The 24,080-nt window shown below is 62.6% G+C and overlaps 9 protein-coding genes across 9 annotated transcripts in view; 4 read left to right on the top strand and 5 right to left on the bottom strand.

The window, feature by feature from the left end:
* The window catches only part of MNEG_3785 (hypothetical protein), a gene marked incomplete at both ends in the record, with an annotated part of 5,090 nt that extends 2,256 nt beyond the window's left edge, over positions 1-2,834 (bottom strand). Inside the window, 9 exons of the mRNA XM_014047746.1 lie at positions 11-292; positions 465-536; positions 689-758; positions 923-1,073; positions 1,328-1,439; positions 1,571-1,621; positions 1,834-2,076; positions 2,277-2,591; positions 2,811-2,834. Coding sequence (XP_013903200.1) covers positions 11-292; positions 465-536; positions 689-758; positions 923-1,073; positions 1,328-1,439; positions 1,571-1,621; positions 1,834-2,076; positions 2,277-2,591; positions 2,811-2,834 — 1,320 coding nt within the window. The remainder of the gene's footprint in view (positions 1-10; positions 293-464; positions 537-688; positions 759-922; positions 1,074-1,327; positions 1,440-1,570; positions 1,622-1,833; positions 2,077-2,276; positions 2,592-2,810) is intronic.
* Positions 2,835-3,892: 1,058 nt separating this feature from the next.
* Positions 3,893-4,638, top strand: MNEG_3784 (hypothetical protein; the record flags this gene model as incomplete). Its single annotated transcript, XM_014047745.1, has 2 exons — positions 3,893-4,192; positions 4,504-4,638. 2 exons carry the CDS (start codon positions 3,893-3,895, stop codon positions 4,636-4,638), a joined length of 435 nt encoding a protein of 144 aa, XP_013903199.1.
* A 2,151-nt stretch (positions 4,639-6,789) lies between these two features.
* MNEG_3783 (hypothetical protein) lies at positions 6,790-12,226 on the top strand (the record flags this gene model as incomplete). Its single annotated transcript, XM_014047744.1, has 8 exons — positions 6,790-6,837; positions 7,029-7,364; positions 7,578-7,871; positions 8,038-8,142; positions 8,314-10,566; positions 10,919-11,131; positions 11,350-11,835; positions 12,116-12,226. 8 exons carry the CDS (start codon positions 6,790-6,792, stop codon positions 12,224-12,226), a joined length of 3,846 nt encoding a protein of 1,281 aa, XP_013903198.1.
* A 489-nt stretch (positions 12,227-12,715) lies between these two features.
* MNEG_3782 (hypothetical protein) lies at positions 12,716-13,698 on the bottom strand (the record flags this gene model as incomplete). Its single annotated transcript, XM_014047743.1, has 4 exons — positions 12,716-12,911; positions 13,096-13,157; positions 13,367-13,450; positions 13,579-13,698. The coding sequence occupies 4 exons, from the start codon at positions 13,696-13,698 to the stop codon at positions 12,716-12,718; spliced, it is 462 nt and encodes a 153-aa protein (XP_013903197.1).
* Positions 13,699-15,813: 2,115 nt separating this feature from the next.
* On the top strand, positions 15,814-16,572 carry MNEG_3781 (hypothetical protein; the record flags this gene model as incomplete). Its single annotated transcript, XM_014047742.1, has 1 exon — positions 15,814-16,572. One exon carries the CDS (start codon positions 15,814-15,816, stop codon positions 16,570-16,572), a length of 759 nt encoding a protein of 252 aa, XP_013903196.1.
* Positions 16,573-17,937: 1,365 nt separating this feature from the next.
* On the top strand, positions 17,938-18,412 carry MNEG_3780 (hypothetical protein; the record flags this gene model as incomplete). Its single annotated transcript, XM_014047741.1, has 2 exons — positions 17,938-18,131; positions 18,292-18,412. 2 exons carry the CDS (start codon positions 17,938-17,940, stop codon positions 18,410-18,412), a joined length of 315 nt encoding a protein of 104 aa, XP_013903195.1.
* A 234-nt stretch (positions 18,413-18,646) lies between these two features.
* On the bottom strand, positions 18,647-19,201 carry MNEG_3779 (hypothetical protein; the record flags this gene model as incomplete). Its single annotated transcript, XM_014047740.1, has 1 exon — positions 18,647-19,201. One exon carries the CDS (start codon positions 19,199-19,201, stop codon positions 18,647-18,649), a length of 555 nt encoding a protein of 184 aa, XP_013903194.1.
* A 1,378-nt stretch (positions 19,202-20,579) lies between these two features.
* Positions 20,580-21,524, bottom strand: MNEG_3778 (60S acidic ribosomal protein P2-4; the record flags this gene model as incomplete). Its single annotated transcript, XM_014047739.1, has 4 exons — positions 20,580-20,606; positions 20,854-21,062; positions 21,271-21,331; positions 21,498-21,524. 4 exons carry the CDS (start codon positions 21,522-21,524, stop codon positions 20,580-20,582), a joined length of 324 nt encoding a protein of 107 aa, XP_013903193.1.
* A 467-nt stretch (positions 21,525-21,991) lies between these two features.
* MNEG_3777 (hypothetical protein) lies at positions 21,992-23,457 on the bottom strand (the record flags this gene model as incomplete). Its single annotated transcript, XM_014047738.1, has 3 exons — positions 21,992-22,216; positions 22,524-22,682; positions 22,945-23,457. 3 exons carry the CDS (start codon positions 23,455-23,457, stop codon positions 21,992-21,994), a joined length of 897 nt encoding a protein of 298 aa, XP_013903192.1.
* Between the last annotated feature and the right edge of the window lie 623 nt (positions 23,458-24,080).

The following is a 24,080-nucleotide window of genomic DNA, read 5'->3' as shown; positions in this document are numbered from 1 at the left end:
GCGGGCTCACCCTCATCTCTGCAAGCAGCCAGCCCTGCTGCCGCCTGCTGACCAGCACGGCCCCCACCAGCAGGCCAATGAGCGCGCTGGCGATGGCGGCGGTGGCGATCATGGGGTCGCGCCACGAGGGCACCCAGCCCTGGGAGGGGCTCGCCAGCAGCGTCCAGTTGCTGTTGGGCACGTGGATCGTCGCCGCAACTGACGCCGGCGGCGGCGGCGGGGGCTGGGCGCTGGTGGCGAACCGGAACATGGTCCCATTGGGCTGAGGCGCAAACATGGCATACTCATACCCCTGAAAGGGCGGGTGGAGACATGGGGGCGTGGCAGGTCGGTGTGGGAGCGGGGCTTGGCAGGGGGGATGGGTTGTGTGCCGCATGGCTATGCACCTCCTGCACGCGTGGACTGCCTGCAGTCCCTGCCCAGGCCGACGGCGTCGCGGCCGGCCCAGCCTGAATGCCCCTCACCTGCTGCGCCAGGCTCCGCAGCCGCGAGTCGGTGCCCTTGATGACAGATTCAAAATTCACAATGCAGGAACACTGCAACGGGTGAGATCACAACGGGCGGGTACCGTCGGCGCAAGCCGTGCTGCTGCTAGGGTGCCGGCAGGCGGGGTGGCAACACGCCGACTTGGACCCCATTCTGGCGCAAATTGCCTGTTTTCCCGTCCTGCACCCCTGCCGCCACTCACAAATCCCCAGAACAAGCGCTTCGCCTCTTCGTTGTAGCATATGCTGCAGTTGTAGGACTGATCAGGAGCGCTGCAAGGGGCGCGCGAATGATGGCAAGAGGGAAGGGGGAACATTAGCAGCTTTCAGCTGTACTTGCAATGGCAGTGGTATCAGGGTCACCACGGACGCCGCAGTCACAGTCAGCGACTGCGACCCAGCCGTGCCATCCTGCGCAACGAAGCATGCCTGCTCACCCGAAGCGTTCGTTTGGGTCGGTCACGTTCTCGATGAATATGGGCAGCCGCGGCACCACACCTATGAAGCCCTGCTTCAGCATCATGGGCCCCTGCAGAGTCAGCGCGCCACGCTGGATTGTTTCAAGCGCAGCCTGGCGGCGCTCCGGGTCTATGGGAGGGGGGGCAGCGAGGGCGACACGAAGCCGTGCATGCATCAGAGAAAAAATGTGATGACAGGCCGCAACAACTGCAGAGTTGCGTCAGCCAAAAGGAGCAGTGGCACGATTTCAAGCAGCGGCGCAGGCCACCCAGCCTTTGAACCGTGAACCCTCCGAGTGCATACCATCCACCCAGACTGCGGCATGCGCCCCCTTCCCCTTCCCACCCGAGGGTACTGGCGCCCCTACCCCGGCCCCAGCGCACCCCTGAGCAGGTCGTGGCCCATGGCGGCCTCGTTCCCGGCGATGGGGTAGAAGCTGCGCACCACGGCCTGGGGCGTGGCCTGAAGGCTGGCCACCGCCTCGGGGTCGGGCAGCTGCAAGATTGGGGCAGGCAGGCCGCTTTCATGTGCGCCCGATGCATAGATGGCCGCCCAAGGCATGCACCGGCACGCGCTTCCATTGTCAGCAGTGCGTTCTGAGGTGCTGGCCCTGGAATATGACTCACCGCAGCCAGGAGCTCCTTGGCGATCTTGTCGAACCGCGCCGCCAGGTGGGGCTGCGGGGTGGCACGCATGGCCCGGGCACGTGGGCACGTGTGCCTGTGCAGCACTGCAGCTAGCATCCCCAACAGGCCATGTCAGCAAATGCAGGCAGGCTGCACCGGCACAGCTTTGGGCGATCGGGAAGACATTCACAGCAACCCCCTGCTGTTGCCAGCAGCCGCGTCTTAGGCCCCCAAAGGCTGCATCGACCGCCAGCGGGACGCACATAATTCGGGTTGTCATGGATGAAAGCCGCGAGCGCCAGCATAGGGGCCATCATCTGCTGCAGCTGCACCTCAAACCCCACCGCCGCGTTGTCGGCAAAGCCCTGCGCCGCCTCGTAGCGGTGCCGCGTCTCCGCCATCGCCGCCGCCATGACGCCCGCCACGCCCGCACCCGCCAGAACCACCGCAACTGCCAGGGCCGAGATCCAGGTGCTGGGGTGGCGCCGCAGCACGTGTGTGATGCCCTGCATGGCGGGACGATGCAGCCGCAACGCGTGGACGACCGCCGGCACGCCTCATGCACAGCCAACCACGCGTGTCCTCGACAGCTGCTGGGGCGCCGTGCGGCGCCGGCAGCCCAACAGCTCGCCTGACAGCCAGAGTACCGTACCGGCAGGGCGTGAAGCTGCCCCCCCCGGGTAGACACCCGAATGGCGCGCCGCACCTTGACATCGATCTGAAGCCGGCGGGGGCGGCCCTTGCCGTCGCCGGTCCCCTGCTGCCGCGCCACGTCGGCCACCCAGGAGCGCGCGCCCTGGCTGATGCTACAGTTCCCTGGTGGCGCCACTGGCGGCTTGACCAGCGGCAGCTGCATCAAGTCGCTGGCACTCTCGCGGGAGGTGTCGGCGGCCTTGGCCAGGTCGGCGCCGGGGCGCGGCGTCGTGCGGTCGCCGCCGCTGCTGATGCTGCCATTTGCCTGTGACGGCCGCGCGGCAAGCATGTCCGCCAGCTCCTGTTGCAGCTCCTCCCGTGTGCGCGGCTGCGGCAGCAAGAGAGGCGAGCAGCAGCACATGCGCGTTGACGGGGGCCCACGCCGCGGCGATGCCAGGTCTGCGATGTGGCAAGGTCGACAACCGCGCCGCCAGTATATATACATGCGCGACTCCCCATTGACGCAGCAAGCTCCCGAGCGGGTGCACCTGCAGCTGAGTCCTGTAGATCGCACATGGCAAAAAGGCCACTGCACGGTCACCCCTACCTTGGACTGGCTGGTGTCAGGCATGCTTCCCGATCCCTTCTTGGGGCGTGGTATGCTGGCCTTGCCCTGCCCTGACTGGCAAAGGGCCCTCACGGACACCAAGGCCCTCTGGGCCACCCGTTCGTGCCTAGTTAGTTGGAAAATCCATGTGAGCCCATGTCTTCCTCAACAGCACACGCACATGGGTATGATGACACGCGGCACGGTTTGCCGAAAGGTGCAGTGCAAAATGATGTCGTGCACTTGTAGTGAATATGCTTAAAGAGCGTCACATGAACGCAGGCAAAGGATAGCGGAGACGTGTGTTGCAGCCGTCCATCTTGTGCGTGCTTGCTGCTGGTTGGCGCGTTGTCACTCGGCACACCCAGGCCACTCCTGTCTGGTACACTCCCTTGTGACAGGTACCACTGCTGAATATGAAACATTGGCTGAGCTTTGACAGCAGTGCAGGGTCACACCTGGGCATGCAGCACCACAGCTCATGCAATACAGCGGCACAGGTCTTGCTGCATGCTCAGCCTCACTAGCAAAGCATGTGGATGCAGAAGGCGGCCGCTCGTCTTCAAGCATGCCACTGTTCCCAGGTGACTGTGAAGCACCGCATATGAATGAGATCGCCCGCCACACTCTACGTGGCCGTCACCCACACCGGTTTGTCACCCGCAGCCATCCGTTGCTTCGAGGCTGTGACAGGCGTTGAGAAGGACTTCATAAGTCCTGAATCTGTCTTACGTGAATAATTGAACCGTCAGCGTGCGGCTTGAGGCCCTGCAGCGGGCAGCCTCTGGCCGTTGGGAGCGGCCTTGTCGCTGACAGGCCTCCGGGTGCATTCATTCAGAGTCACGTAGATGAGCTTTGGTTTCATAAACGCATCACGCTCACTCGACACTGCGTTTCCATCGGCGGCAACTAACGCGTCCGCGACACCAGTGACCGTTGTTTCGAGTGCCGCGTGGTCCCCGGGGCTGATGCCCCGCTGTGCCGACGGGCTGCCATAGCTGCAGCTGAAAAGGCATAGCCAGGACGCGCTTGTTCAGGGCCCTTGACAGACGCGGCCGCCCACTCTGGCGCGCCGCGCTGTGATGGACGGGGCTGAGCGGGACCAGGCGGGCGAGGTTAGCGGCACGAGCGGCAGTGGCTCGCCCAAGAGGCATGAAGCTGGCAACTCCCGCGATGATGAGGCTGCAGGCCCGAGCGGCCGGGGCAACACAGGCGGCAGGAGCGCGGGCGGCGGTGGCGGTGGTGGCGTGGAAGGGGCTGGGGAGGGCGGCAGCGCTGATCCTGCCGATGAGCGCGTGCGGCGGCGGCGGGAGATCAATCGGAACAGCCAGAAGCGGATCAGGGAGCGGCGCAACAAGGAGCTTGACGAGCTGCGGCTGGAGGTGCGAGCTGGATGCACGGGTTGGGGCTGGTCATGAGGCTTCAACAGCCGAGGACCCGTGGAGCAGTTGGCCCGTGGGCGAAAAGCCCCAACCGCTGGGCGCGCATGCAGCGGCGTGTCGCAGCAGGCAAGAGTTGATGTACTGCGAAAGGATGGCGTCACAAGGGGATCAAAGACCTCAAAAGCCCCGGCGACAACACAGCAGCTGCCTTGTGAGAGCGTAAGCCACAGGGATCTGCCATCAGAAACCCAGCTTGAAAACAGGCTTGCAACACTCGCGCCCCTACGCCCTGCTTGCCTTGATTGCTGTAGGCCCAGCGCTTGTCGTCTGAGAACGAGGCGCTGCTGAGGCAGGTGGAGACGCTGACGCTGGCGCGCGCAGAGGTGCTGCGGCAGGTGCAGGACCTCACGGACAAGTGGCAGCAGAGCATTGCGGAGAACGCGTGAGCCCAGAGGGTGGCGGTGGGATGTTTTTGTGGGCGGTGCAGTGCCGTGACGCGATGAGGGCTATCGTGGCATTTGCAGCAGCCGTCCCTGGAACGTGTAGGCTGCTGTAATGCCAACTTAGACATCGCGCAGGTATGATCCCCCACACAGACCGCTGCTTGTCGCCCCCCCTCCCGGAAACAAAACCACACCCCTACACACGCATGCACACACGCACGTGTGCACGGACACACGCACGCACACACACATCATCACCACCTCGCCGTGCCCTCGGCTTTCTACACCCCGCCCGTGCAGGTGGCTCAACCGGGAGAACATGCAGTTGCGCAACGCGGTGCAGCAGCTGAACGCCCTGGCAGGGCCGGGCGGTGGTGCGGCTGTGGCGTTGCCGCGCGCGAGCCCTGGCGGTGACCAGCGCGGCGTGCCCTCGCTCACGCCGGCATCAGCAGTGCTGCCCCCGTCTCGCGCTCCGCTGCACAACAATGCAGGCTCCTTGCAGTTGCTAGGGCGATCGGCCAGTGGAGCAGGCAGCAGCGGCGGCGGCGGCGGCACGGGCCAGTCAGCTGTTGCGTCGCAGCTCCCCGGGCTGCCGTCCTGCTTGACGGTGCCAATCGGCGGAATGGCCGGGTCAGCGGGCACGGGCCTTGGCCTGAGCGGGCCCTCACTCAGCAGCGAGCTCATGGCCACCCCGCCTAGCCTGGGCGGGGCACGGGCACAGCTATCAGGCCTGCCGGCCCTCATGTCGCTGGGCGCGCAGCTCCCAGGGCATGCGCCGCAGCAGCCGTCGGCCTTGGACCGTGCTGGCGGACCAGCGCCTCCGGGTGACACCAGGGGAACCCAGGAGCACAAGCCCGATCACGCTTAGGCAATGTTGCCCTTGAGTGGCTGGATCGTCAAAGGCAAAGGTGGCCGTCAGCACCAGCACTGGACCTTTGCCCGACCAGCGCCGCTTTTTGCGGCATACGAGCCTGCGGCATGAACACCATACTGCAAATGGCTTGATGTGTCAGCGCCCCCTTGTTGAGTCAGAAGTGCAACGTGCTCAAAGCACGTGTTGCCGGCACACTTACCGCGCCGCCCGGCCGCAGCAGCCCAAGGCTGCATCGGACCGGCGCCAACCGTGCTGCTGCCCCCCTTCCCAAGGGCTGAGCTCTGTACCCCACGAATTGCATTGCCGGATGCGTAGACAAGTCACGTGCGGAGGCCGCCGTCACAGACCGCCACAGGGTAGCATTGTACGGCCCACGTTGCCCCAAGTGAAGAGTTTTCCTATTGATAGCAGCACGCGTGCACGCGCGCCGCAAGGGCCCTGGCAGGTTGCCACCACTTTTGACGTCAGGTGGCAGCGAGCAATTGCATGCAGGCCCTGGTCCTTTCTTGGCCCCGTTCAACTTTTGCCCATTCTGACTGATGCTCAGGCGCGCCTATCGCGCCTTGCATTATCAACAACCTCTTGTACTTTCTCGCACATGAACTTTGTTGACCCTGGTCTGCGTCACAAGACAATTGTTACAGTACTGGCGTCCGCACCGCAACCGTGGGCACCAAGCATGGCTGCAGATGCATACGATAATGTTTCACGGGTGGACATCAGGAGCATTATGAGGAGGCAACGGGTTGAACTGCTCTGAGCACAAGTTGGCAGCCATGGTTCTGCTAACACCATAGTCGCCGGGGTTGCGGAAGCCAGAACACTTGGCGTGACGCCGTCCCCTTCATTTGTCCCCCAGGGAATCAACTAAAACCGCACTGACAAGGGTGGACGAAGATTGATGCATTTCTCAAATGCAAGACCCCTGGGGGCGTGCTGAGTGGGCGCCACGAGGTGCAGCGCGAGCGGTTGACAGCGTCAATCGGTTGACGCTAAGGTGCCCGCAGAACGCACTGTGTCACCCGCTGTTCAAAATAAAGACCCTGGAGCCAGCTTACACTACCTGCATTTAGAACGATACCATAGCTGCCTAGACTCATAGACGCACCGGACCCCAAACCTCCGTCCATCCGACACCAGTGCTCGCCGTCGCCAGTGTGCATGCCTGGATTCCATGCAAGCAATGGCGTTCGCTCCTCGGGGGCGCCTCGTCCGGCATCCGGACCCGAGGCGAATCACTCTCCCTTCCTATAAGGGACTCGCCCGCAAGCAATTCAGGGATGCCACAACAGGCGAAGAAACGTCTGCTAGTCCTCAAGCCCGAGCGGGTTGGCGCTGCGCCGTGCGCGCGCGGGCGAAGGTGGGCGACAACACGGTCCGTCCCAACGCGCCCGCCTCGAGTGCACCCTGCTGTGCTGTGCGGGGGCGCAGCCCCTTGTCACTGTCTGCAAGCGCAGCACAGCGTGCTGTCAACAGCACAATTGTGCGAGATGCGCTGCCTCTGCACGCTGCCCCGCAGGTGCTCGGGCGCGAGGTCACACTCAGCCTGCCGGATTCCCTGAGGGGCCTGCGGCTGCCGGCGCTCTTCACCATCTCAGTGCCGGAGCCACCCCCACAGCTGGCCGCGGCCCTGCACAGCAGCGCCCCAACCTCCATCCTTGCGGCCGCCCTGTCCGCGCTGTTGGCCGTGTACGCCGCATGCCACCTGATCGCGGCGCTGGCGCGTGCCATTCCTGGCCGGCGCGGGGGCGCCGACCTCGGCCGCTTGCGCGCGGAGGCAGGCGCGCTGGACGAGCGCCGCGCCCTGGCGGCGGCTCTGCAGGAGGCTGAGGCTGACGTGCAGCGCACCCTCCAGGTACGGACTGTTGACCCTGCATCGTCTGGGGCGGCGCGCAGGGCGCGCAATCGGCCGCTGCTGGGGTGGCCCCGCTGCGCGTGCGCAGCCCGCTAGCAGTGGGTGCCGCTGTCAGCTGAGAAACTGGCTGCGGCACGCGCCGCTATTCTCTCCGCGCTGATCCACCCCGCCTCGCCACCCCGCTGGCGCCTGCCCCCGCACCTCTTGCCGCAGGCCGCGGCCGCGCTGGACGGGGAGCTGTGCGCGGTGCAGCAGGTGGCGGCGCAGCGCGAGGCCCAGCTGGCCGAGGTGACGCGCCTGGCGCGGCGCCAGTCTGAGGGCGCCAACGCCGCCCTGGCCGACAGCCAGCGGCAGGTGGAGCGGCTGGAGGGCCTGGCCGTGGCGCTGAGGGAGAGCCTGGCGCCAGGCGCGGGCGGCGGCGGAGGGGTGGCGGACTTGAGCGAGGCGGCGCGGCACGAGCTGGCGCGGCGCTTCCAGGAGCTGAGGCGGCAGTTGGAGAGCGCGCAGGTGGGGGGGCCGGGTGCGCGGCGTTGCCTGAATGTGCCTGGTACCCCCCTACAATTTTGCCTCTGCATGGCGCTCGCATTTGCCGCATGCACTGCGTTTACACAACACTTGCTACTCCGCCACCCAACCACCTCCCTATCACCCCGTCCCCCTTGACCATTCCCAGTGGCACGTCCACACGGCTGAGTCGCGCGCGCACAACCTGGAGCGTCAGTTGTGTGCTCTGGTGGACAGCAACAGGCAGCTCGCCTGCTCCATGCGCAACATGCAGGTGGGTGGGGGGGGGGGGGTCCTGGGCAAGAGACGCTAGCCGAGAGCGCTGGGGTGGGCCAGCCACGCCCCAGGTTGGTCAGCGCAGCGGAGTGGCACTCCTGTCAAGGCTTGTGCTGCTGTCCAATCGGGCCTGATCAGACATTGTTTCGCTCGAACTATCTGGGTGCAGGCCGCAGCGGCACAGCAGGCGGTGATCGCGCAGAAGGCAGCAGTCGCTGCCCAAAAGCAGCTGGCGTCCCTGGTCGCCCGCCCATATGGCGTGGAGCGGACTCGGCCGGTTTTGGCAGACATCAGGCAACAGCTGGCGGCAGCGCGAAAGGGCGCCGCTGCCGCTCTTGAGGAGGCCGCTGACATGAGGGCGGGCCTGCAGCTGGCGCTGGCCGCGTTTGAACGCCAGCAGGCACAGCAGCGGGCGGAGCAGCAGACGCAGCAGCGACATGCCGGAGCTCAGGAGGCAGCGGAGCGTCAGCGTAGCCAGGTGCGGGTGCAGCCGCAGACGCAGCGGCCGCCGACGCCGCCAACGCCACCGCCGTTGGTTCTGCCCCGGAGCCAGAAGGTGGGCGCGCCAGCATCGGCAGCCCTCCCACAGCGGCAGCAGCAGCACAAGGAGAAGCAACTGAAGCAGCAAAGTCAGCAGGACAAGGATAAGCAGTCGCTGCTGCCTCATCAGCTGCGGCAGCAGCAGCAGCAGCAGCAGGAGAGGGAGCAGCTGCAGCAGCAACAAAAGCAGCAGGAGCAGCGGGAGCAGCAGGATCAGCAGCACAATGTGAAGCAAATTCTGCTGCAGAAGCAACAACAGCAGCAGGATAGGGAGCAGCTGCAGCAGCAACAAAAGCAGCAGGAGCAGCGGGAGCAGCAGGAGCAGCAGCACAACGCGAAGCAAATTCTGCTGCAGAAGCAACAACAGCAGCAGGAGAGGGACCAGCTGCAGCAGCAACAAAAGCAGCAGGAGCAGCGGGAGCAGCAGGAGCAGCAGCACAACGCGAAGCAAATTCTGCTGCAGAAGCAACAACAGCAGCAGGAGAGGGACCAGCTGCAACAGCAACAAAAGCAGCAGGAGCAGCGGGAGCAGCAGGAGCAGCAGCACAACGCAAAGCAAATTCTGCTGCAGAAGCAACAACAGCAGCAGGAGAGGGAGCAGCTGCAGCAGCAACAAAAGCAGCAGGAGCGGCGGCAGCAGCAGGAGCAGCAGCAGCACAATACAAAGCAGATTCTGCTGCAGAAGCAACAACAGCAGCGGGAGGCCAAACAGCAGCAGCAGCAGCAGCGGCAGCAGCAGCAGCAGCAGCAGCAGCAGCAGCAGCAGCAGCGACAGCGAGATCAGCAAGATCAGCAGCACAATGAAAACCAGGTTCTACAGCAAAAGCAACAGCAGCAGGAGGAGAAGAAGCAGCTGCAGCAGCAGCAGGAGCAGCAGAAGCAGCAGGAGCAGCGGCAGCAGGTGCAGCAGCAGCAGCAACAGCAGCAGCAGCAACAGCCTCAGCAGCAGCAGGTGATTCCTGCTGACAATGCAACTGTAGTGGCTCGGCCACTGTTGCAAGGCACCAAGGACCGTGCAGAGCAGCGGGGCCAGGAGCAGCAGCGTGAGCAGGCGGCGGCCCCACTCGCAGGGGCCCAAGGGCCAGGCACGACTGCGACCCGTGCACCCCAGGCTCTTGAGGTACCCGCACCGCAAGTCGTCAGCACAGCAGCAACGGCGGCAGAGTCGCCCACCAGTGGCACTGTTACACCTGCTGCGTCTGGCGAGGCTGCCGTGGACCATGCGGCAGGAGCAGATCGCGACGCGGCCAAGGCTCGCGCGAGGATGGAGAGCATGCGGCAGCAGTTGGCAACGCAGAGGGAAGCCATGGAGAAGCTGATGCGAGAGAAGGCGGTGGCCTTGGCGCGCCAGCGCGCGGACCAGCTGCGCGCCGACCAGGAGGCCGCTGACGAGCGCAACGCCAGAGTGGCAGAGCCCGCCACGCAGCAGCAGCCCGGTAGCCGCGTGTCCAACGGCCTGGTACCGCCCCGGAGGCCATCCAGCGAGGTGGCGATAGCGTTTGTGGGGCAGGCGCCTGCTGACATGGCGACGCCGACAGCCGCTGCGGAGCCGGAGAGCTCCACCAAAGAACCTGAGGCAAGCGATGAGGATGATTGTGGCATTGGCAGCAGCGGCAGCAATGGCACCGGTAGTGTGGGCAGCAGCGGGAGTGGGGGAGGCGGCGGCGGCGGCGGCGCCCTGACGCAAGGCGGCGGCGCTGCTGCGGCCTCCTCGCAGAAGGCGGGGGCCCGCGGCCTGTTTGGCGTGCCAGCATCAACAAATGATGCAGGCAACGGCGGCGGCTTCGACGGCCCGCTGCCATGGCTGAGCGCCGCGGTGAATGCAGTGGCGACGGTGCAGGCCGTCCTGGAGCCGCTGGCGCAGAGCGCGCGCTCCGCCACGGTGCCTTTGAGCGCAGCGCTTCCACCTGCGTTGCGCGCCCTCTCCCCGGGCCCAGCCTTGACGCTGGCCTGTGGGGGCCATATGATCCCGTCCCCCAAGAAGGTGCGCGCATGGAGCGGGGGGAGGAGCGGCGCAATCATAGCAGGTTGCGCCCAGGCGCCACTCTGGTGCGAGCTGCCCGCCCAACCCCTTTGCTCCATGCCTGCCGGTTGGCCGGCGAAGCAGCCGTTGTCAAGTGTCTCCCGGCGTGCTGAATGCACATTCCATTCTAGCCGCCATCAGCATTCAGCCTGTCGTGCACCCCCCTCCTCTCCCTCCCCGCATCCCCCCGCGTGACGGTCACGCGCCCCAGATTGCTGTGGGATCACGGGGTGAGGACGCGTGGTTTGTCAGCAGCGCCGGCTGCGGGGCGCTGGGCGTGGCGGACGGCGTTGGCGGCTGGGCGGCTGAGGGCGTGGACTCTGCGGCCTACGCCCTGAAGCTCATGGAGCGCTGCGCCCACGCCCTGGACGGGCCCAACCCCTGCCACAGCGCGCTGGCCGCGCTCGAGTACGCACAGGTGATGGTGGGGGAGGGAGGGGTGCGCGGCGGGTGGCCCCTTGGGCCCTTGGCGCATAAAGGCAGTGGCTGAGACTGCCTGGTTGGGGCGTTCTGACCGTAACTGGGGGCGTGCGCCCTGTTGCACCGCGAGCTGGCATGCGGCACATGCCCTCAGGCAGACGCACAAACCTGGATTCCCAACCTCGTGTGACCCCGCTCTCCCCGCCTGCATTGGCGCCTCAGGCGACCACCAAGCTCCCCGGCAGCAGCACCGCGTGCGTGGCCCAGCTGCGGCGCTGCGGCACCCTGGAGGTCGTCAACTTGGGCGACAGTGGGCTGCGGCTGGTGCGCGCTGGGCGCGTGGAGTGGTCCACCTCTGTGCAGGAGCACGTCTGGAACTGCCCCTATCAGCTGTCGCACCCGCGCATCGTCCCCCAGACGGACACAGTCGAAGATGCCGCGGTGGCGCGGGTGGATGTGATGCCTGGTGACATCATCGTGCTGGGCACTGACGGCCTGTTTGACAACATGTGGGAGCACGAGCTGCTGGAGGTGGTGGAGCAGGCGCAGGGGGCCGCCAGCGTGGACGCGCGGCTGGGTCGCGGCGAGGGCGAGGCCGGCAGGGCGGCAGCGGTGCTGGCGCGGCGTTTGGCCGCCGCAGCTGCGCGCAACGCTGCGGATCCCTGGTACCGGGGGCCTTGGGCTGAGGAGCTGCAGGTGCACGGCAAGGTGGGCAGGGGCACAGGGCGAGGCAGGCGGATGATGGGGACGGGCGCTCAAGGGGTTTCCGAGCAGTCGTACAAGGGCATGTGTCACCACGTTGGGTGTTGGTTGTGAGCCTGGTGAGGCGGGCGGCAGCCCTGCGCTGTTGGGCTGAGGCCGAGGGTGGAGTGGCCGAGGAAGCTGAAGCGCACAAGCTCCGCTTTGTCTCGCGCCTGTGTACCTGCAACGCACGGCCTGCAAATTACTTGCCCGCCAACATTTGCGGTACCACTCTTCCCTGCTGCAGACTTCTGGCCTGCAGATGCTGTTTGGGGCGCGTGGCGGGAAGACTGACGATATCACAGCCGTCGTGGCTATTGTGGCCGGGCCGCCTGACCTTCCAAGGGGCTCGCGCTGATGAGCAGATCTTGGGCGATGGGCGTGCTGTGACAGCGCAACTTGACAAAACAAATTTTGCATCTTGGCCCTTGCCTGGGCGGTTTGATGTGAGTATGCGATTGACTGCGTGTTTCTGATAGCGCACACGCTGCCTCCTTGGGCCTGTATTTACAGCAAGGCACTCTGAACCTGCTGCGCCCAGCGTTCTGCTTACCGTTTTGGAGGCAGCCCCACAGGATCTTTTGGAGTGGGCTGGCCGCTTTGTCTTGCAGAGTGCACTCTGGATCTGCTGTTGTTGAGTGCTGGCGAGGGCGTTTTGTAACGACCTGTGCGCAGCGCTGCGCACAGGCCCCGTCAATCTTGAGTGGAAAGGAAGTTCTGCTTGAGTGTGCGCGTGTTCTGCTTACACCATACCTGATGTACTTCTCAGTCGAATTGTCGAAAGATTATTGGTGTATAATATGCCTTGCATGCAGGACACCACCTGCCTACGGCACCGAAAGCAATGTCAGCCCAGCCTAATGCCCACTAAGGACAGGGCCGCGCCGAGCAGCCCTATGCCAAAGGAGATGGTGTGCCCCACAGCGGTGCGTATCAGCAGCAGCGCCGTCGCCAGTGGTGTGCCTGGGGGAGCACGGACCAGCACAGCGCTCACCACCAGCACACCAAAGAGCATCATTTGGTCAACCAGCTCAATCTGGTGCCTGTTGAGTGCATTATAATAGATGCGGAGAGTCAAAGGTGGGACGGGCGTGCAGGTGTTGTCACCGCACGCACGTCAGGGGCTTGGACTGGCCGCTATGTGGGCTAGTGGGACGCAATAATGCGCTGTTTGGGCTGGTGGAACGCGTTGCGACCATCTGATGAGGATGCTCTTGCCAGACTCACTTGATGCGCAGCTCCCCTGTGACAGGGTTCTCTTCAAAGTGCAGCACCTGCACGGACCACACCTGAGAGCAAAGGGGCAGGGGTTGACGTAGCAAGGATATGAATTACATACAGAGGAGTCGAGATTGATATCACTGTTTCTAGCCCCGGCTAGCACCATATTTACAGATGTGTCAAGTATGAGATGTTTTATGTGTGGAAAGTACTGCTTGTTGTGCATCAGAGTGCAACAGCTCTCCCCCTGCTCCCCCCAAGGGTTCCTGCCACCAACCTTCCACATGTTGAGCCGCTGCCCACGGCGCATCAGGCCGACCGCCCCGGCCAGCGCGCTGGCCCACCTCAACCAGGCAAAGTCCTGGTGCAGGGAGAAGCGGTCGTTGCCGACGTCAGGCCAGGGCAGTCGGTGCACGCGTTGCCATGCATCCAACCGTGCAAGCAACGCAAGCGGTGAGTGGTACTTGGTTGTCAAGCGCTGCGGCACACCTGGTGTGCCTCCAGTTCCACCAGGGCCTGCAGCGACTCCGGGTCAAACACCTGAGGAGGCATCACCAGAATGTTGCATGGTGTGGGGTGTAAAAACAAGGAAACGGGGTGCTGATCCATTCTGTCACACTAAGCGTGCTGTGACAGGGCTGGGGATTGGACAGGACAGCCATATCATACGACCCTGGTGTAACCATGCAGCAAGCACACACGTGCGGGCAACTGCATGTTGCCGATAATGCAGGTAGAAGGCTGGCAGGTCACCAGAGCTGCGCACCAGACGGGAAGTGAAGATGTTGTAAGTGTCCAGACGCTGCAGCGCCCTGTGCATCGGTATGCAAAACAGGGGATGCAAGCTGGTCGATCCATGTATGACTCCGCATTCAACTAAGCAGGTTGTCCCTGCAATGCACAAGTCTAGGTTGCGTGAAGCACTCCCCCCCAACCAGCTTTGACGCCAGCACCTTGCCAGTAGAAAGGCAGTCCAGAAGCGCAGAATGTCTTCTCGTCCGCGCAGCAGTGCCACTGGATAGTCAAAGACAGCGTCCGGGGTGTAGAAGTTTCCCAAGGTGGTGCGCCACGCCGCAAGGTCGACCAGGCGCAGCGAGAACTCCAAATAGCATTTTGCCAAGGGGGGGGGGGGACAGCAATGTGGGACGGATGTACGACTCCACATGTCGATGCGATTCCTTTTTGGCTTCTTTGCCTATGATTTGCTGCAGACGCGCGTGCGCATGCGCACGCCATCTCCGCCGTCCACATGCTTGAAACCACGACAAAGCAACCACTGCCCCCTTCACCCCCGACCTGCTTGATCCTAATATTGCGCCAGGTCAGGCATGCCTGTACCTGCCTGGCAAACCAAATGCCTCTCTAAAGCTGCCATAATAGAAATTCGTGCGTTTTCAGCGCAAGCTTGGTCACAGTATACCGCACCAGGGTCTGGCAGCTAGCCCTCACAGCGACTCACAAGCTGCCCCATCAGCTGTGGCAGCTCCTCCCGGATGTTGGCCCGCGTGAGCGGCAGGTGAGCGCGAGGGTCGGCGCTGTATCGATCCAGCCCTGTGTTTGCCTCCATAGTGGGTGTGAAGCTGCCCGGCGGGAGTGGTGCGCAACAGGTGGGAGGCAAGGGTGCTCTTGAGAGCACGTGACCGTGTCGCGCCTCCCAGATGAGGAGGCCCAGATGAGGAGGCCCGTCAGGGCAAGCCAGGTAGCGCTGCGGGTGATGCTGCGACAGCAGTAGTAGACAAAGAACAGTGATGTGCCATCACAGCATGTGCGATGCTTGTGATGCTTGCTTGGCGCCGTTTTCAACGTTTGCACGTCACTAGTGAGCGGGTAGCACAACGGAAGTGCTCTAGACATTGCTCAATTGAGCATCGCCTCGCTATGCTCACAATGACAAGCACCCTGTGATATCAAGAAATAGAACGTTGTCCAAATAGCATTCTTAACCATCAGGATAGGCCGCTCTAGAGTACCGGTAGCAGAAAATCCCGATCACAGCTCCACCATTGGCAGGATTACGCGCAGGCAACAATATAACGCGTGATTTTTGCGCAAAACATGCTCCGCGCTTCCGCACAGGCAAGTCGAGCGCTGTAGATGCATGATCCGCCCTGTCAACACATGCAAGCCCATATTGGTTCTTCATGATTGTCATGCGACCGACTGAATAAAAGTATATGTTTTGTCTTGACAGACGGCCGGAGGGCGCAGCCTGCGAGCAGCGGCAACCCGTGCACCTCGTGGATTTGGCACTGGGTCAAAGAAGGGTGGCAAGAAGGCGCCGCACCCACAGCTCGAGACCGACAGCAGTGGCAGTGCAGCGCTGTGAGTTGGATCAAAGGCATGGTTGGCGCCTGTTGTCGCTTGAGTTTCTGTGCATCGGGGGTGAGGTATCACATCTCAGACCTGCGCCCCACCACCACGACCTCGCTGTGTGTTGGCTCCCTCAGCTCACAGGGATTGCGCTGATGCCCAATTGCATGCAGGCTGGATGAATACAGAGAGGTGGTGGCAACGCCCAAGGCTGGATCATCGCCGTGCAATGGCACGCAGCAGCGCGCGACCAGGGGGCGTGGCGGGCGCCCCTCCAAGAGCCACAGCAGTTCTGCAAGCCCCAAAGCGCCTCCTGTCCATAACAGCGTGCAGGAGCGAGAGCAAGCACTTGCAGCTATTGACGCGCAACCGCCTGTTGTTTTGGGAGACCAACACCATCACACCACTGATGAGATGCAGTGTCAGGGGCAGGAGATGTTGGTGCTGCTGCAGGAACAGAAGCCACTAGCAGCTGTCGAGGACCTGGCTGGAGACCAGGTCCCGCCAGACAGCAGCAGCAAAACCATCACCAGCATCGCGAACACCAGCAGCAGCAGCCGCAGCAGTAGCACCCGCCGCCGCCGCAGCAGCAGCAGCAGTCCCAGCCGCAGCCGCCGCAGCAGCAGCAACAGCAGCAACAGCAGCAACAGCAGCAACAGCAGCAACAGCAGCAACAGCAGCAACAGCAGCAACAGCAGCAACAGCAGCAGCAGCAGCAGCAGCAGCAGCACCAGCAACCCAGCCACAGCTGTGCGCACCGAGCCACCTGTTGTGGTCGCGGCTGGTGCTGCCTCCCTGCAGCAGCTGCGCTCCGCTGCCGCCGACCTGGGCGATGCGCGACACCACGTGGACCGGCTGGCGGGTCTGCTGCATGAGGCGCACGCCACCCTTGGCGTGCTGCGTGGCGGTGATGGCACCAGCGGCGGCGTTGGCGTCGCCACTGCGGAGACCGGTGCAACGGCTTGGGGCACCCTGGAACGGCAGCTTGTGGATGTGCTGTCAGAGGTGCTGAGGGACGTCGAGGGGGAGCTGCGCGGGGTGGGTTCGAGGCTGCACGCGACGCACAACGACGTCAACGAGGCGCTGCCTGGCCTCTCGGCTGCTGTCTATGGCAACGAGCCAGCCAACACTAGCAATGGCGATGAAACAGCTTCTTGGGAGCATACTGACTAAGGACGGAACAGTGCACAAAGCAAGCAAGGTGGGGTGACTGCGCCTGTGGGGTCTGCTTTTGATGTTTCTAGTGCAGTCATTTTTTTTTATGACAGTCCGGCAGGGCCCTTTGTCGCTGGTTGTCGGCAAGCTTATGAGTCTTGACCCATGACAGCATGTGGGCCACCTCTGTGCAGGTTGCTTTAGCACCATGCCAATTTTGTGCACCCAACACCACCTCGTGCGCACCAGCATTGAAACCACCAGCACCTGTGTGCCCAATCCAATGGAATTGCACAATTTCCGTTTGGTAATAGCCCTCAAAGTGATTCCATCCTTTCAAGCCGTCACGTTTTGTATCGCACCGGCATGTCGATAGTTGGGCTGCAGTTTCTTTGCCTTGGTTTTGCATGCCGTTGGCCCATATGGCACTGCCTGCACAGTTGGTTCTGCGGCTATACGTAGCAAGTTGTATACCAACAGCAAAGCTTGGTATGCAACAGCTTTGCTGTTGGTAAGATCTTTGGAACTGAAGGCATGCGCAAGTGTTGCAATCCACAGTGCACTGTATGCCACCAAAATCTGCAGCACACCAGCTGCACAGCACAGTTGCGAGCGTATTGTTGGTTCCCCATGACACACGTATGAAGGCACAGTAAGGCGATGCAGCATGCATTTGCACCTGAGACAAGACGCGCTCCGCGTGACAAACAACGGCGCAGTGGCAGTGCCCTGCCCATGCACCTGGCGCAGCGCTGCTTTGGGTTTGGCTGGCATTGGGCACTGCTTACAACTCAGCCGTCACCAAGGGAAAGGAGGGACAAATGCACATTTAGTACATGCGACCAAAAAAAGGGAAGAGATAGTATGTAAGGGGTGGAGTACCGCAGCATGTGAGCGCAGCGGGCACTGTGCAGCCTGCTCGCAGCACTCCCATGGGGGTCCTGTCTGCCCTGTGCTATCCGTGGGTGGGCAGGAGGAGAAATGTTCATACACAGCATGGATCAGGCACAAGACAAACACCCACGCATAATAATATTTATTCAGCGATATATGTGCATGGTACATCAACGTGCAGCGCCGCGAGCTGCCTGAGCTGGGAGGGCATGTGCTTGGCTGCTCGCATGCAGTGCGCAATCGGGCCGTGCCGCAGTCTGCCTCTACACACGCGAAAGCGTATAAGGTGATCTTCATCAAATGCATCTACCGACGTCAGCCAAAGTTGACGCGGCAACCGGGAGCGGGAGCGGCTCAATTCAAAATTGAGCGCTGAAGTTTTCCGTCCAAACGCAGGCGCGGAGCTGTCAGTGTACGTTTGGCTCAAGCACACGTTCCACCGCTTGGCACTCTGCACTGCTAAGGACGCGGCGATCGCAAACAGCAAGCATGGATCACACCGAGCAATTCCTCCTGGACTTCGAGGCAGAGGAGGACCTAGATGCGGAAGCTGCCCTAGAGGCTGAGATGGGTGAAGAGGGCGGAATCGAGACGGACCCAGCGCGGCTGGCCCAGCGACAGAAGCAGATCACGTTTGGGAAGAACTCACAGGCGTACCAGAACTACATCAAGGCTGTTCCAAGGTGGGTTCAAGCGGTGGAAAAGAGGTTCAATGCTGCAATGGGAAGGAGCTTGCGGATTCGTTGGAGCCGCCACGCATCGGAGTGTGCGCGGCGGCATTGCAAAGGTCAACAACATCGCTGCCACTGCTGCTGCTGCCGCGACGCACCGTACGCTGCGCAGGCACACGCGCAAGCTCAGGGGAAAGGGCGCTCACCCCTCAACGCCGGACATCACGCTCAAGGCCAGCAAGCGGTGTTGGGCAGGCATCGTAAGCCGCGGGCGCTTTGGGACGAGCATATGAGCCTGTGTCGCGTGTGCGTCAGCCTGGATCAGGCAGATGGAGCCCCCGCCTCGGGCATTGTGCACGTCAGGCATGCCTCATGGGCTCTGACCGGCGACCCTACTTGCCTGCATCACGCACATAGGGGCCCACAAATGCTTGCCAAAGAAGGCGCCAGCCTGCAAATTATGCAAGGCAATAGCACGGCTGCGCGACGCTCAACCTGCTGTACTTTTCTACCGTTTCTCCGTATGCTTAATCTAGGTGCGCAAATGGAGGCGCAGCCTGCACGAGTATGATGAGGAGGGTGCCGGCGGTGAGGGTGAGGATGACCACCCACAGCCGCTCGCGCCGGAGCCACCACAGCGGCAACCCCATGCGGAAACACACCGCCAGCAGCAGCAGCAGCAGCAGCAGCAGCAGCAGCAGCAGCAGCAGCAGCAGCAGCAGCAGCAACAGCGGCAGCAACGGCAGCAGCAGCAACAGCAGCAGCAGCATGATTGGGGACGGAAAGACGAGGAGGGTCGGCAGAAGCGGCGACGGCATGACTTGCCCGAGCCGCATGGGAAGCAGCGTGAGATGCAGCAGCGCTATACGTACCAGCAGCCGCCGCCGCCGCCGCAGCAGCAGCAGCAGCTGCACCAGCAGCAGCAGCAGCACCAGCAGCAGCAGCAGCAGCAGCAGCAGCAGCAGCAGCAGCAGCAGCAGCAGCAGCAGCAGCAGCAGCAGGAGCGGCGGTGCACACCGCGGTCTGAGCCCTGGCAGCAGGAACACCAGCGCCCGCCCCGCCAACCACACAGCAGCGCACATGATGCAGCAGCCCGTCAGCACGGTGGCAGACACAGCCGGAGCGGCGTGCAGGAGCGGCCTTCTGCCATTTACGAGCCGCGCATTGAAAGCGGACGCCACGCCAGAGCTCACAGGCGAAGAGACATCAGCGGCGGTGGCAGCGGCAGCAGGAGTGGCGACACGAGCAGCAGCAGCGACGGTGGGGGCGCCAGGCGCGCGGGCGGGTTCGGGAATGAGGACCGCACACACCGCCCGGCGCAGGCAGAGGCCCCGCGGAGCACTCAGCGGCTGACACCTTCCAAGCGGCAGCAGAGCAGTGGCACTCCCGGCCACAAGGTAAGGAGAGGCAACAGTCGTGGTGGTGGGGCGGGGGATTTGAGAGTTTGCACATGCAGGTTAGGGCGCAAGGTCCTGTGGAGATGTCCGACGCATGATGTGCCCTCGCCTCGCAGGTTGAGCAGATGGCTCGCTACAGTGCTGGCATGGCATCGCACGACACAGCGTTGAAGCGCAGCCGCCCAAGCCACGAATACCAGGTGTGAGGGTGACAAGGGTCCTAGAGGCCTTCAACAGTGTGCCTACCTCCCTCTGATGCCCGTTAGCAATGTTGCTGGGCCCCCGAGGACCATGCTACTTGATATTTACAACCGATTGTCACACGTTCGCTGACGAATCGCTTTGAATGGTGCCCTCCCGATGCAGGCCCCCAAGGAGTCAGGGTCTGGGATCCCCGCAAGCTTGGACGACCCCCAGCACACCAGCGCAGCCGAGGACAACAAGGGCGGCTTCACTCCCAGCTCGCCCTTGGCCATTGCTGGTGAACAGCTGCGCAAGAGCTGGGCGGACCAGGTTGATGATGCCTTCGGGGACTGGATGGACTGATCAGGGTGCTGCGTCATTCCGCCGGCTGAGGGTTTATTGGGCCACCTTCCCTGCCGTATACATGGCTGATCATGACGCTAGGAGTGGTCGTGCCCGCCTGACACTCTGCAAATTTCTTTCATGGCTCACCGCCCTGCACTGCGAAGCCATCGCATATTGTTTGATTGGCTTTCCAGCTGTGCTCTTGCATGCGAGTGCTGCTGGTGTAATCAATCAAGAAACTTTCAACTGCACTAGCCTGCATGCTTGCTGAAACCCACTCCTAAGAGCAATACTGCTGACACGTGGCTGGAACAGGACCAGTTTGGGAACTGTGATATGACGTGCGTCACATCACCCAACGCCACGACGCACAACGTCGCAGCGCATGCCTTGCATGCGGCCCTGCCCGTGCCCTGCTGCCCAACACAGCTGAAGACCAACAGACCTGCCATGATAGTTGCTTACAACTGTTACCAGGCTAGCCGCCGCAGACGCAGTGAGTGCAAGCAACGCGGAGTACCGCCACCGGGGAAGCTCAGTCGAAGAGGGAGAAGCCCATGTCCTGCGAGGACAAGAATGAACCAGGTTGATGAAGAGCTGGCACCCAGGGCCAGAAAGCAGATGCCGCTGCACATGGTACTGCCGCACCAGCCCGCACCGTATGCCCGCCTGCACTCGCGGCCGACGGTGCAATGGGCACGGCTGCCTCATGTCAACCTGCAAGGTGTCACCTCTACAAACCCCACTCAGCCTGCGTGACCATCTCAACCCCCACCTCGCTCTCGCGCACCCCACAAAGAACTGCGCACCTCGTCCTCCTCAGAGGGTTCCTCCTTCTTCGCCTCCTCCTTCTTGGCAGCTGGGGCAGCGCCGCCCGCGGCGGGCGCCGCGGCCGCGGCACCCCCAGACGGCACCGACTGCAGCTTCTCGCGGCCGGCGGCAATCAGCTCGGCAATGTCCTTGCCCTCCAGCTCCTTCAGCAGCCTCTGCACGCTGTCGGCATCAGCCTCGACACCCACTGCACGCATGCGCAGCGCACATCGTGCCACTTGTGGGCAACAGCTAGTGCAGACGCAGGCATCCCAACCAAGAGCTGCGCCTGGCAGCGCTGTGCGCAAGTCATATATATGCTACTGGATGCTTATTGATTGCGCACAACAGAACATAAGATCAAGGTGAGGCGGCTCCGCTCTGCACGGCTGCACCATCATCCCAGCGGCACGTACCAGAACCAAGAATCTTCTTCACATCATCCTCGGTCGGGTTCGCCTTGCCCCCTAGAACCGCCTGCGAGAAGGACGGCAGCACAATTGATGCTTGCACCTTGCCCCAAGCAGCGCCGTCCAAGGCCCCAGTGCTGCGTTTAAGCTCGAAATCTACTGCGTGGAGCACTTGTTGGTGCCCAAGGACGCCAGCGACCGCCACCACAAGCAACCCAAGCCACCGCACTCACGAGCAGGACAGCGGAGACCACGCGCATGGTTGCACGTGCTCAGTTTAACCGCGTGTTTTGCTGCTTGTTGGAGAGGAAGGTGCTTCAGCGGGTTGACAGCTTTGAACAGGGCGGACGGGGGCAACGCTGCACTGTCCGTTGGGCGTCCACTGCTCGTGCTGGGGTCCCTTTGAGTCATCAGACAGCCTGAACCTCATCAGCACAATGCACGTGCTGAAACTGCTGGATTATCGATTGCCTAAAGAGTTTGAGACAGCACAACTCTTCTGACTTCACCGCACAATTGCACCGCCAGCACTGCCCAAGGCAGATTGTGGCATATTACTCAGGCGCTAATCTCTGTTCTTAGCCAGCCTGGATAAAGAAGATTTCCACAAACGTCAGAAAACTGAAACGAGAAACAAGCCACCTTGTGTTTGAGAACGGAGGGGCTGAGCGCCACCACAACGCTTACAACATTTGCTCACATCAAACGCAGGGAAAAGGATCTCGCATTAATTGCTGGCCGCATCCTGGAAGATGGCGGGCAGCGGTGGCACATAGGTGCGCTCACTCTCCCAGGCTAGCTGCGCTGCCATGGTGATGACGCTGCGCGCGTCACGCTCGTCAAGCACCGGTCGGTAGAAGGGCACGCGGACCACCTCGGGCGTGCGGCCAGCCACCTCACTGCGAATGTACATGCCCAGCCGATCCAGCCACAGCAGTTCCGCATACGCCATCTGCGAGTCGTGAATGTATGCATGTGTTTTTGCATGTGTGAGCAGAAAGGGGGGTGGGGACACTTGCGGTATTTAAATTTTCAAAGCCAATCGAAAACAAGCTGTTCAAATTGTGCTGTCAGCAACTGGCATGCAGTTGCAGTTTTTGGTGCACAGCGACCTTACATTCGCGGTGATGTGCACAGCAACCTTGCATTCGCACATGCTCCCTGTCTGCCTGCATGACCGCGTGCCCACATGCCTGCCGCTACGCCAAATGCCAATCGCTCATCTAGCGCGCCGCTTTCCGCCCCCCAGATGTGCACACCTCAACCAGCGGCACCCCCATGTGCGCCGACACAATGCGGTAGATGTCCTCGGCGCGGTCGGAGTTCCACACAGAGATCAGCTCCACAGCAAACTTGCGCAGCGCGTCCGGCTCCGCTGCCCGATATTCGTCGCCGCTAAACGCCTGCCCAACGCCGCTCTGCATAACACCCGTCAGGCACAGGGAATGTGTTTGTGGGATGCACAGGGTCGCCTGCAGTTGTGCATGCCCTTTGACATTGCATGTCAGCAGGATCACCCCGGAAATCATTACGCCATTGATTCGGGTTTCTCGGGGCCACAACCCCAACAATTGGACAGTCATGCAGACAGGGTCGCCAGGGGCTGTGCGCCTGCGCCTGCACAGTAACAGCACCGAGCCTGTTGCATTGCCCCAGCACAGCTGTCGGCCCCCTTCTCACGTTGTCAAGACCGCCGTAATACACACACTGGTCGATCTGCAGCTTGAATGCGGCCGTCTCGCTGCTGCTGCCCTCCCCTGATTCGTGAGGCTGCACCTTCCCCTGCAGCGCCACCGATGCCACGCCGCGCGCTGGAAAGGCCGTTGGCTGAACCAGCAGACTCGCTCGCGCGTCGCGCTGCAGGTTGGCCGCCTCAAGCGATGCTGCTGCGACCTGGATGACGGGCTGACCGTCTTTGTCAAGCTGGTACGCCACAGGGGCGCCAAGGGGCGACCCGTCCGCAGATACGGAGCACAGGGAGCCCTCGTTGACGATGTCGATTATCGTGCGGGCGGTCTCCGCAGGCGTGGGGCAGCTCCCGGTGTGTGTGCCATTGCTACTGCTGCCATTCTTGGTGCTGTCCACCACTGGCGCTGCGCGGCATTGCCGGGCGATACGGGCAACGGGCGTCCTGGATGGAGCAGCAGCACCACCACGCAGCTGCTGCTGCCGCGCGAATTTGTGGCACTGCATCGCTGCTGTGTTATCTGTAAGAAAGGTCGTGGAACGTCCCAGACGACCGCGATCCCGAGTCGCGCTTGCGGGCTTGAATCTGAGATGCTCGTACGATCTGAGGCGAAATATAGCAGGCCTATATCATTGTTTACTACAAACGAACACCTCCGATTTCATGCACAACACCTCAACACTGGGATCTGAGAGGGCAGCTGACGGGACACTGCGACAGTGCCCAGTCCAAGGCCATGCCTTGCTGCCCTGTTGCAGCACGCCCCCCCCCCCCCGGCTGACCGTCCTGAGACTCCCTCCACATCTGCGCGTCCACTTCGTGGCAATACGTCAGAGCTGCAGGACGTTGCAGCGGGCGAAGAGGTGTCCATCAGCTATCATGGCCTCAACCCCACAATCCAACAGACTGATGCTGAAGGACGTGATCGGCGGGAACATCAACAACTGTGTCCCCTTGACCGCCAGTGACCACGCCCACAGCCACGCATTTGTGGGCCCCGTGGGTGGTGGCCGCGATGCGCGACGCCATGGTAGCGGCGTGGCTCGCACAAGCAGGCGGGGACGTGGCGGGCGCGCACCAGCTCGAGGCTGCGGCGCGGTCTCTGCCAGGCGAAGGGGGGGGGCGGGGG

The sequence above is a fragment of the Monoraphidium neglectum genome, assembly GCF_000611645.1.
Source record: "Monoraphidium neglectum strain SAG 48.87 unplaced genomic scaffold scaffold00492, whole genome shotgun sequence".
Taxonomy (NCBI): Eukaryota; Viridiplantae; Chlorophyta; class Chlorophyceae; order Sphaeropleales; family Selenastraceae; genus Monoraphidium; species Monoraphidium neglectum.
This window is presented reverse-complemented; position numbering and strand designations above follow the sequence as displayed.